Source organism: Lactuca sativa, chromosome 4 (assembly GCF_002870075.4).
Source record: "Lactuca sativa cultivar Salinas chromosome 4, Lsat_Salinas_v11, whole genome shotgun sequence".
NCBI lineage: Eukaryota > Viridiplantae > Streptophyta > Magnoliopsida > Asterales > Asteraceae > Lactuca > Lactuca sativa.
The window spans coordinates 387,667,282-387,679,925 of NC_056626.2; the positions used below are offsets into that span (position 1 = coordinate 387,667,282).

Here is a 12,644-nt window from a genome sequence, read left to right on the forward strand (position 1 = left end):
AAAAAAAAAATCAAGTAATATACAGTAAGAAAAAAAATAAAAACCGTAATTGCATTAGGCATAAAGTTCAACTTCCATAACAAAGTTACGTTTTAAAATTCACTTCTTCACTCTTTCATTTTACGAAAGCGATTAATTGCAAATAGTGATAATCGATATCTGTAACATTCGTTTCGATTCAAGTAATTAATTCTTTTAATTGTTATAAAAGACAATAATAATAATAATAATAATAATAATAATAATAATAATAATAATAATAATAATAATAATAAATCATTATTCTTTGAATAAACATTACATACATCTCAAGGGGGGTAAATAGCAATTTCCAAAAACTGTTTTCATTAGATAAATTGGCTTAAGGGTAGATTTCGCTTATATGGTTAAACCCGAGTGGTTAGTTGTGTCAAAAACATAATGTCTTCATTTGCTATCAAGAGATGACGCACCTGCGTATCCATGGTCTTTTTGCTCGATTTAAACATACAAATGTTTGAATCTTTGAAAGCCTCTTAACCATTACACTTAGTCACCTTTCCTTGGACTATTTGAATCGCTTCTCCCTCCCTCTTAGCTATAAAACCCGAGAGAAAAAGACTGAAAAAGAAGTGAGGTCGGCTAGGGTTTTAATGGGGAAGAAGACACTTCAAGCTCAACATAAACAAAATATACTACTGAAAACTTTTTTAGGGGTATCCTGGATATCCCAGGCTCCAAGGTGGATCCGCCTATGTAGCCACATCATCGCTAGGTTTATTCAACAAGAATGGTTAGGTGTGAGAGGTAACCGGATGCAATAGATAACACCGACCAAATAAGCAGGTCAATATGAACTTTGTACACCTAGAAAGCAAAAAATTAAGTTAAGAGACCATTTAAACCAAAACCAAAAATTAAAAAATAATTTATCAACTTATTAGGTTTTGGTACCAAATAAGATAATCAAAATATTTTTTAAAAACATAATTTTAACATCGAATAAAATATTAAACTATTAAAAAACGTAAGTTAGTTTTTAATTTTTAAATAAGTAAATCGCAAACGCCCGATATATGCACGCACTTTGATTTTAGGGAGACTTTCGTATATGTCCTTCTTAAACATCAAAATATTGTATTTGTCCAGTCTAATTTCGAAATATCATATTTATCCTTGATAATCTTTCAAAATATCATATTTACTCAAATCTTTATTTTTTATATATTTTTAAAATTTTATAATGAATTTTAAAATTTTAAAATGGCTGTTTAAAGAAAAAGTTAAAATAATCTTATATATATTGTTGGAATTGTCTTCTATATTACAATCACATCACAGACTACATTTAGGGATTTGTAGAAGTTAACATGTGGCTTAGAGATATATTTAGATTGTTCAAAAGTCAAATAGTTTATTAATATACATTATGTAATGCTTATACTGATTATAATTTTATTATCTTCAAGCAACATCCGATTCGTAATTTTACTACACTTTATGTTGTTAGTATACATTTATAACATTAACCTAATAAAAAATCTCCATTAAAGATGCTTTTAAGTTCTAAGTTTTATTTTGAAATGAAATTTTGATTGCGAGCTAATCACAGGAGCTTCCATAAAACCTAAGAAGCATAGGGTGTGCCGTTGTGGGCAACGAATACAAACACATCTAGATTTATATTATTGTCCCAATTCTAGGATCCATAAAAGCAAGCATCATATTCAATCTTCTCAACTAAATAATAAAAAAACAATATATTGAAATCGAAAGCACGAAAGAGCATTTAAAACAATATTTATTCAAAATCTATGGTGTAAAACTCATACATTAGTTTTTGTTTAATGACAAATTTTAGAAAAAAAAAGATAAATTTAGAACTCAGTAAATATAATATGTTGAAACTTGGAAGTTTACGAAGGATATAAATGATATGTTCTAGTTATATTTATAAAAGGGTATAATGGTCAATTAATAAAGATAAGAATTTAAAATGATTCTAAAATTTTTAAAAATATTAAATTTAAAGATTTGGGCAAATTTGATATTTTAAAATCTTAAGGTTAAAATATAATATTTTGAAATTAGGTTGGGTAAACACGATATTTCGATATTTAAGAAGGGAAATTCTCCCTTGATTTTAAATACGTTTTTAAGATCCATGAGTTCTTTTCGAAACATACTCCATTTTAGCCAATTTTCGTTTATGTTGTAGTGAGGTAAAAGTGATTTGAATCCATAATTTGAACGTACTAACCATTAACATTATCAAATTCATTTCAATGTTATCATCTGTAACTACAAAAATATTTAATAATTATTATATTACCCTATCATCTGTAACTACAAAAATAATTGATAATTATTACCCCTATTTTTATAAGACACTTGATAAAATCATGTCCTCAAGTTTTTGTTTAATGTATTTTAAAAATGAATTTCTAAAGAATATTTTGAAGGATACTACTATACTAGCATACACAATCAAGTTATTCCAAGGAAACTACATGTTTTTAAAGTCCCTATTTCAATATCAGTAAAATGTATTTCCGGTATTTAAGAAAAAACAAATAAAATTATAGTAAAAACCAATGTATCAGTCCTGTATCAAAAATTCACTTTTATAATACACAAGAGACACGCATCATAAACTAAAATTACATCATTTTTCATCTTTAATTGATTCTAATTCAACGCGCGTACATTTCTTAAGTAAAATAATACAAGAAATAATTGAGGTATTATTATTATTATTACTAGTCATATAAAATGACCAGAAATTTATTTATTTTATTCTTTTCAAATGACATGTTTTTGCATAGGATTTTAAAAAGCTCATGATAATTCTTAGATCGGAGCATTACGTCTAGCAAATGATCCATAAGAATTGACATTTCAACCCTTTTGAAATGATATGTGGAAGGTAAAATTGATACGAAAGTCAGCCAGACCATAAACCTAGAACGGTCAATCTGTGAGCCAGAATAGCTCAGGGTTAGGTTTAACAAGAATGAACAGTAAACACAGGGTTCCATATGCAAAAACATACAAACTTCAAGGTTCTTTTTGAAAATTATTCTTTTGACTTTTCTTAATTATCTAGGGTTCCTAGTTTGAGATCATACCCTGCATTCTGCAATTCCATCCACCTTCACATCTTCCTTTATCTTTCCCAATCACACTTCTTCTTCTTCGACCCTAAATTAGTTAAATAAAAAAGTAAATAAATATTAAATGCTGATTTAAATAAATACATGAATAAATATTAAATGCTGATTTAAAAAGACTTCAGCAAATTAATGACCTAATTCCAAAATTAGTTTTCTGTCTTTTCTGTCTCCTTGATCTTTGTTTCCAATGGAAAAGTACTTGGTTGTCATCATATCTAGGATTATTACTTTTTTGGGTGTTCAACGAGTTTTTAATTTATTTTAATTCAATTAATCCACTAAAACAATAATGCTACAGTGATGGATATACGTGACAAAATGTTGCTGTACAATGTCCAATCAATGTTCCTGATTACAAGATGAATAGTGAAATTTTAATAACTAAAAACTGATAGACTGAAGAAAAGATTTGGGTGGCTAAGTGTCACCACCTAGATTATGTACTTGGATAGTTGGATGTTATGTCTTCAAAATCATATTATCATTCTCGACATCTTAACTTGTTTTGCATGCGCACATTCATACATACATGTACATTTAACGAAATATGTTAAAAGAAATAATGATAGCTTATAAGCATATGATATACTAATAGCGGTTTTTTTTTGAAAATTTAAATGGTATATGGTTTTCATGATTCACGAAAATGTTGTGTTTTTGCATGATTAATTGATCATGAGTTTTTGTTGGATAAAAGGTATAAGATATTAGGACTACATAAATATTATAACATCCTATCCTTTCTTCAAGTACTTAATTGTTCATCTAAGAATATATAGGTAACGCCCTATTTGAAAGATACGGAAAAAACCAACACCTCGACATAAAATAATCATGTTTGGATAAGGTATTTCAACCCATTTAATTAAACGGATTGACATAGCACAAAACAAAAATTAAATGAATAAGATTATGGTTATTAGTTTCCAACTCAAATATGATTCGAAATTGATCATATGCAAAAAATTTAATTCTTTAAATAAACTAGAAGAATACAAAAAACAAAACCATAGTAAAAGAATACATTTGGGTGTGTCGTTTGGTAATGTGGAAACAAATTAGCCCTCTAAGTCAAGATTTTATTTCAAGTTTTCCTATTCTTTCTTAAAATATAATCCCCTTAACCACTTTTTCCTCCTCATCATCCAACCCTGCACCTCCATTTACTCTTTTCATTTTCCCACCAAAGTCACTATGAATTTTTCCATTTGCCTCTCAAATATTACTTTTTCATTTCCGTCTACACACATCCTACTTTTTCAACATGTTTAGTATTTCAACCTTAAATGATACGATTCATTTCAAAGTATACCTCTAACCCGAAACCCGATATGAACTTGACACAAAAATAAATAGATTGACAAGAAATGCCACGTTTAGTAAATGGGTCAAGTTAGGATCAAAATCTCACAATTTGTTTACTGTCCCGACATGACACCACACGATACGTTTTCCATGTCTATTTGAAAGCGATATAAAGATCCAAAAAGACATTCTTATAGAATGCACATGTTTTTTGAATATTAAGTTTTCAATTAACCACCAAGAATTTAACAAACAATAGGAACAACTAACAATATTAAAGAGGAAAGTTTTGTTGAATTATTCTCATATACATATAGAATATTATGTAATAGTATGTAGATTAGTATGGAATATTTCCATAAGGTTATGTACTTGGATATACACATCATAACGTACATCTTATGTGTTCATTTGATGGAACATATTCATAGAACTCAACTACATATTATCATTAAGGATTTGGATATGGATTCAAACTTAGATTTGGAAGAGGATTTACATGATGTATTTTTTAATTGTTATGTTTTAGTTATGTTTAATTATTATTCATAAATTTGAAATATTTTAGTTTGAATTAATGAAAAACAATTCGATTTTTATTAATTTTGATTTCATTTATAAATTATATTATAAATCTTATATACTTACAAAAAATCTGAGAAATAAGAGATAGTAAGGGGTGACAATTTCCTACAATGAGATAATGATTAGAAAATGACGTGACGGTTGGTTGGGGAAAAATAAGAGGTGTGGCGAAGGTATACCGATTGCTCTTAGAATAAACAAATGAAATTATACTAAATTTAATACGTACAATAAGTGAAATTAATTATATTAAATTTAATACATACAATAAGTATGAAGAGGAAAGAGCAGGACAAAATCTCCTACTAGAGATAATTTTTTGAAAGGTTTAGTACTACAATTTTGGATTCAAATGATATAAAATGTACAAACCTAATTAGAACTATTTTGTCTGGTGTCCAAATGATTATGTCCAAAAATGTAAATGTAACAAAAGAGCTATGAAAAGTTGGTTGAATCCTACCCAATGTTTTAGGTGTGGTATAATGAATTAATAGGGCAAATAAACAGATGAAAGAAATCATCATGAAGATAACATAGTAATTAATAATCACATTAGATGTATACACTCAAAAATGAAGCTGGAGACTTCAGTTTTGAATTACTTGTTGTTCTATGAAAGACAATGGTTTCTTTTTAAAATTTAAGCACCATAACATGCTTAATTTCTCAACTAGCTACATGCATTAACAAATTAAGGTTAAAGATTATTTATTTATTTATTTGATGAACATTGGATAAACTAAGAACCACAAGAAGCACTCATAAAATGCTTCCATAATCACAATCCAATTGATTAATTAACCAATCAATAACAACAATGTACTTACACAATTACAATATTACCCCAGCTCCACCATTATTTAATACAACTGATCTTCGACCACTAAGCTGAATCAAAATCCCCCAATGGTTTTCTGTTAAACCTCACCCAAAAAAACAAAAAAAACAAAAAGCAAACAAACAATTACTAAAGAAACGCACACCTATTTCAGATCTAAATCATTAACTGTTTGATCACCTTGATGCTCATGAAAACCTCTTAATTTGAAAGATTGAATGTTTTAGATTGCATTGAAGGTTCTTGATCCATTATACACTCCCTGCATATGTCGTTATACTCATTTTTCGGTTCAGTTTGACTCCAAAAGTTACCTGAATCACAACAATCAGGAAATAATGTCTTCAAGTCATCATCAAGCTTTTTAACAAGCAGTTTTTCTCTTGTTCTTTCTCTAGCTCTTGCTCTTGCTTCTGTCCTACATTGGTCTCTAGCAAGATCCTCCTGAAATCCAGATTTATTGCATCGTCGTGTCGTTTTTTTCTTTTTGATGCTAACACACTTGGGTAGTACTGGTTTCTTTTCTGATCCGCCATTAATGGTTTCCAGAAATGTAAGTTTGGATTGATCAGTGACTGTTGAAGATGAGCAGCTCGTTTCTTCAACCAACTCGTTAATGGCTGTGAGGGATTTGGTAAACAGCCAATCAAGGGTTTGACTTGGTTTGTCAAACCCTAGCAAGTCTTGAAGACAGAAGAACTTTCGTGAGATCTCAATGGATAATCTCACCCTTCGATCCCTTGGGCCTCGAGCTGTGTAGATCTTACTATGTCCATCTTTCTTCGAGGTCGCTAATCTCTTGTTGTACGGAGAAATTACTGAATCTAAAAGATCATGATCTTCAGAACACTGCAACCCTGATCCTTCAGAAAACTGCTGTTGCCTAACAAAATCTTGTTTGATTGTAGTAACATTCTCCATAACCGCAGGAGGAGTAGAACTGTTGTAGGGATGAAAAAGAAAGTCGCTGGAGATAAATGGGTCGTCGTTCTTCCGGTGGTAGTTATACTGAACATCATCTTTTTCATGGTAAAAGAAAAAATTGGGATGAGAGAAGCCAACGGTGGATGAGGGAAGCTGTGGAAAAGGATTTGAGGAGTGCATTATCGTTTAAAACAAAAAGTAATTAAAAAAATCAACAGAAAATTCTTTAATTTAAATAAAGGCAAAGGTTTGGGTATTGTTTAGCTGGAGTTTAGAGAGCCTCTCTCTTATTGGTTGTGTGGCATTGAAGTGAGAATCTTATTTTTAGGGCACACTTAAGTAACACTGATGATTACCGTACTTTCTCCTCAAATTAAGAATTTATTCATGCTAAGAATCTAAGATAAAGAACCTTGGTTGGAGAAGAGACCACACAAACATATATATATATATATATATATATATATATATATATATATATATATATATATATATATATATATATATATATAGCAAATGCCCGCGTGTTGCGCAGAAACATCTATGTAACTGAAATCTTCACATGTTTTTATTTTTTTTTCTTTAAATATAACAATAATGTTATTGTTAAATTTGATATAATAATTTGTATACTAAGGAAATATAATATATTAATTATTTTGAAGAGTAAATTACATGAATGGTCCCTATGGTTTTGGGTGATTTGCGCTTGGTCTCTCATTTTTTTTTAACTCGAAAGGTTCCTACTATTTGTTTTTGTTACGCGCTTTGTCCCTACTGTTTGTTTTTGTTACGCGTTTGGTATCTGTTTTACCTAGAAAGACTATTATTTAAATAGGAAAAAATTACGGGGTAGGTAAGGTAAAATGAATGGGTGAGGTTGTGGTGTGTTTATTTAAATAAACTAGAAAACCAAGGGAAAAAATAGTCTTTTTAGGTAAGACAGTGACCAAGTGCGTAACAAAAACAAATAGTAGAGACCTTTCGAGTTAAAAAAAAATAAGCCAGAGACCAAACATGCAAATTACTCTAAACCATAGAGACCATTTATATAATTTACTCTATTTTAAATTATATGATAATATATACATCTATTAAAATTACATAATCTCAATCTTTTGAATGACCTCTACTCGCGGGTTACTTATGAATAAAATAAAATATAATATATAGTTTAATGTTATTTATAGTTGTAGTTATTATTAATTATTTTTTTTAATTTATTTTCTTAACGTTTTAATTTCTATCATTGTAATTATTTAAACATCAAACATTTTTTTTTTGATTTTAAATGTAACAATATAATAATTTATATAGAGTTATTTTTAACTACTGTTATTGTAAGTTATTTTAAGCTAATTATTTGAAAACATTTAACAATTATAAAAATATCATTAGGAAATATTTTAGTTAAATTGATATTACAATTTAGTTTTTGCATTTAGCATTACAATCTATCATTTTTAACTATTCACATAATATTCTTTAAGTTTTTTAAGAGGAACTGAAATTTATATTGAAGTTGACCTTGCAATGTTATATTTAAATTAACAATTTAAGTATTTTGTCAAAACTGTTCAAAAGTTGTAACTTTAAATTGATAATAATTTACATACAACAACATATTAAATCTAATAAATTAATATGTTAAAAGTTAAAGACATAACTTTATAAGTAGAAGTAAAATATTATTTTAATATTCCAATTTAGTTTATTTTGTGATTACACTTTAGGTTTGATACTTATTTATCCTTATTAACCAACTTATAATCATTATTAGAAAGACATTACAATTTATCACTCTTAACTATTTACAAAATATTCTTTAGGTTGTTTAAGTTGAACTAAAATTTATATTTAAGTTGATCCTGTAAGGTTATTTATATATTAACAATTTAAGTATTTTATATAAATTATTCAAAAGTTGTAGCTTTAAAATGATAATTGTTTACATACAACAACATATTAGACCTAATAAATTAAATATAATATGTTAAAAGTTAAAAACATAACTTTATAAGTAGAAGAAAATATATTCTTGTAATATTGAAATTTAGTTTATATATGATTACACTTTAGGTTTTATATTTATTTAACCTTATTAACTAACTTATAATCATTATTAGAAAGAAATTGAAAAGTCATGGAAGTTTCAAATGAATGTGGTGAAAGGAAAAATGAATGGGAGTTTCAAATAAATATGGTGAAAGGAAAAATGCTAGCTTTATAAGTATACTAGGAGAATGCCCGCGCGTTGCGCAGAAGCATCTATATAACTGAAATCTTTACATGTTTTTTTAAATATAACAATAATGTTATTGTTAAATTTGATATAATAATTCGTATACTAAGGATATATAATATATTGATTATTTTGAAGAGTAAATTACACGAATGGCCCCTATGGTTTGGGGTGATTTGCGCGCTTGGTCCCTAACTTATGTTTTTAACTCGGAAGGTCCCAACTATTTGTTTTTGTTACGCGCTTGTCCCTACTATTTGCTTTTGTTACGCGTTTGGTCCCTGTCTTACCTAAAAAGACTATTATTTAAATAGGGAAAAATTGTGGGGTAGGTAAGCTAAGGTCAATGGTTAGGGTTGGGGGTGTGTTTATTTAAAGAAATTAGAAAATCAAGGGAAAAAATAGTCTTTTTAGGTAAGACAGGGACCGAGTGCGTAATAAAAACAAATAGTAGGGACCTTCTGAGTTAAAGAAAATAAGTCAGGGATCAAACACGCAAATTACTCTAAACCACAGGGACCATTCATGTAATTTACTATATTTTGAATTATATGATATTATATACATTTATTAAAACTGCATAATCTCAATCTTATGAATGACCTCTACCTGCGGGTTACTAATAAATAAAATAAAATATAATATATACTTTAATGCTATTTATAGTTGTAGTTATTATTAATTAGTTATTTAAAATTTATTTGCTTTACATTTTAAAATCTACCATTCTTAGTTTTTTTGAATCAAACAAAAAGTGCATTTCGGTTAAACATCAAACAATTTTTTTGATTTTAAAGGTAACAATATAATCATTTATATAGAGTTATTTTTAACTATTGTGAACCGCTCGATGTACCATTCATGGTACCCGCTAGAAACTTAATTATAACAGAGTCTCCTTAAAGGAGAGCATGAGTTGGGGTATAGATCTATACGGTACTAACCATGTATTAGTATGGTTATAATGAATATTCACAATAAGTATTAACTAATTATTTACATAAAGATATACTTTTCCTAGAACTTTCCCAAGGGATATTAACTATATGATACTTAGTATATACAATTAGGTTAGATAAAATTGAAGTCCGATGGACAGTGGAATGTGTGTTTTCCGCCTTACTTCCCGTTCCTTGTTTGGTTGTGGGCTTAGGGCAGATTCACCCATTCAACTGTTTGTTCGATCTCGGTTATATACAACTCGTATGTTTTAAGTGATCATATGAGGGTAGTATCGTCGTATCAGGTATCTAGAACAACTACGTCTTCGTTCAGTTTAACATATCAACAAAACTAGACATCATTATAGTAAGTATATTATGTATACTTGTGCTTTTCAATCTTAGAACAACGTAGACATCCAATTGGTTTTATAGAAAATATATGATTTTCTATGGTAAACATCATTCTTTTAAGGTAAACAGTTCTCGATGGATCTTTCTGAAAACAATAAAGATTTATTACCGAAAACAATATTTCACAATAGAGTTAGTGAAATTAGAAACTTGTCTATACAAGGTTTAATATGTATTATTAAACTAGTATAGCATAAAGGACCTTAAATGGTTAATTCTATAATTCTTTAGTTTATACATCAGGGTTATATATAATTAATATCCGATAGGTAGTGGAATGGGTGACTTTTGCCTTTACTTCCTGTTCCTTGTTTGGTTGTGGGCTTAGGGCAGATTCATACATTTAACCGTCTATTCGATATTAGATTATATATAATTAGTATAAACTAAGTGATTATAGAAGGAAATATTGTGGTTACCATTTTACTATAGAAAATATATGATTATCTTAAGGAATATCTTCATCAAATATAAAAGAACTAATACAGTTAACTCCGTAAGCACCTAGTGGATACGCCAGGGTTATATACAATGAAGATCTAACAAACAGTGGGATGTGTGACTTCCGCCTCATTTCCTATTCCTTGTTTGGTTGTGGGCTTAGGGCAGATTCACACAATCGATTGTTTGTTTACTTTGGATTGTATATAACTCGTATCCATTAAGTACTCAAAAAGGAATGGTAAGATTCATTTTTACTTCTTTTTCATCACATCAGAAGATATAGGATCTTCTGGAGGAACTGGCGAACTTTTTCAAAAAGAACTTAGAGTATACTTTTCTTTTTATAACAAAAATGTTTATGAACTCACCAACTTAAATGCTGATATACTCTTTCAAAATAACTTGTATTCCCAGGAAACTAGTAGACAAGTACACGTTCAGGGATTCAGAAGATGAAGCATAATAGCTTCATATCTTTGTTTTGCTATTTACTTTTGGAGTAAATCTTTTGTGAATCGAATATGATGTAAACACTTAAATATTAATGCAATGGTTCTTTGTTACTTTGATTACTATGATGCATGTGTTGTGATACTGAGCATGACGTCCTCCGCCTCCGAACGTTTCTGTCGTTCCGGTTTGGTGGTGTGACAGATTGGTATCAGAGCATTTTTTATAGTGAACTAAGTATATCAACCTATAAAAGATATATAAAACTATAAATACAATGGGGCCGAAGTACTCTGACTAAAAGTATATTTTTAAAATATAACAATATTTTATAAAACTATACATACCGGCATATATATATATATATATATATATATATATATATATATATATATATATATATATATATATATATATATATATATATATATTCATACTAGAACAAGTATCACAAGAAGAACAAAACAGAAGTATTTAAAGGTTGGACACTGCGGTCAAACCTGGACATTTATGTAATCATATATGGGATCAATATAGCCTGGTCAACTATATTTATTTGAGATATGACCAACATGTGTTTGGGAGTGATGTGGTGTTGCAACTGACAAAAAAATTACCTAACTCTTTATACAAAGTATTTGTTGAATAGAACATAAAGTTACAATACTATAGGAGTATTTTATGATACTATAGGATAGTAACAAATTTAAAACTTACCAAGTTAACACCATTAAAATACTATAGGAGTATTTTAGGCACTACAAATAACATATGTGAAAAATTAAAAGACCCTTACTGGTAGATCTATAATTCCGGAGTGTATACTCCAAAGGTTTTATATAATTCAAATTTTATAGACCTATAATTTGTGATCTATGCTCTACTTCCCGTTCCTTGTTTGGTTGTGGTTTTAGAGTAGGGTCACTTATTCGAAGGTCTATTTAATCTTAAATTATATATAACTTGTATATACTGTGCAATTATAGTAGGACCCGGTAAGGATCACCCCATAATGTTTCACTTAATCTCATAGATGTTTAAGACACTCCCATTCTCGCATGAGGAGGAACCAAAAGAGAATCATGAGGAGGATTTCAAGAAGGGATTAGCCGAAGAAACCGAATGTTTTATGCGTCACGCTAATAAATAATAAACTAAAATGACTTAGTGAGCTAGTGAATACACTACTCACAATATGTGTTAGGATTACTTCATCTTTCGTGAACAACTTGTGTCAGTTATTCAAATTTATAGAAATTCATTCGAGAGTAGTCACTACTGATTCATAAAGTCTATTTTATATAGACTCCCATTATGAATTTTTTTTTTCAGAATCTTATGAAAGT

At 28.7% G+C, this 12,644-nt stretch overlaps 1 protein-coding gene across 1 annotated transcript; it reads right to left on the reverse strand.

Annotated features, from left to right (window-relative positions):
* Positions 1 to 5,812: 5,812 nt before the first annotated feature.
* LOC111894664 (transcription factor CYCLOIDEA) lies at positions 5,813 to 7,132 on the reverse strand. Its single transcript, XM_052771453.1, has one exon. It carries the CDS (start codon positions 6,985 to 6,987, stop codon positions 6,085 to 6,087), a length of 903 nt encoding a protein of 300 aa, XP_052627413.1. The 5' UTR covers positions 6,988 to 7,132; the 3' UTR covers positions 5,813 to 6,084.
* Positions 7,133 to 12,644: the final 5,512 nt, after the last annotated feature.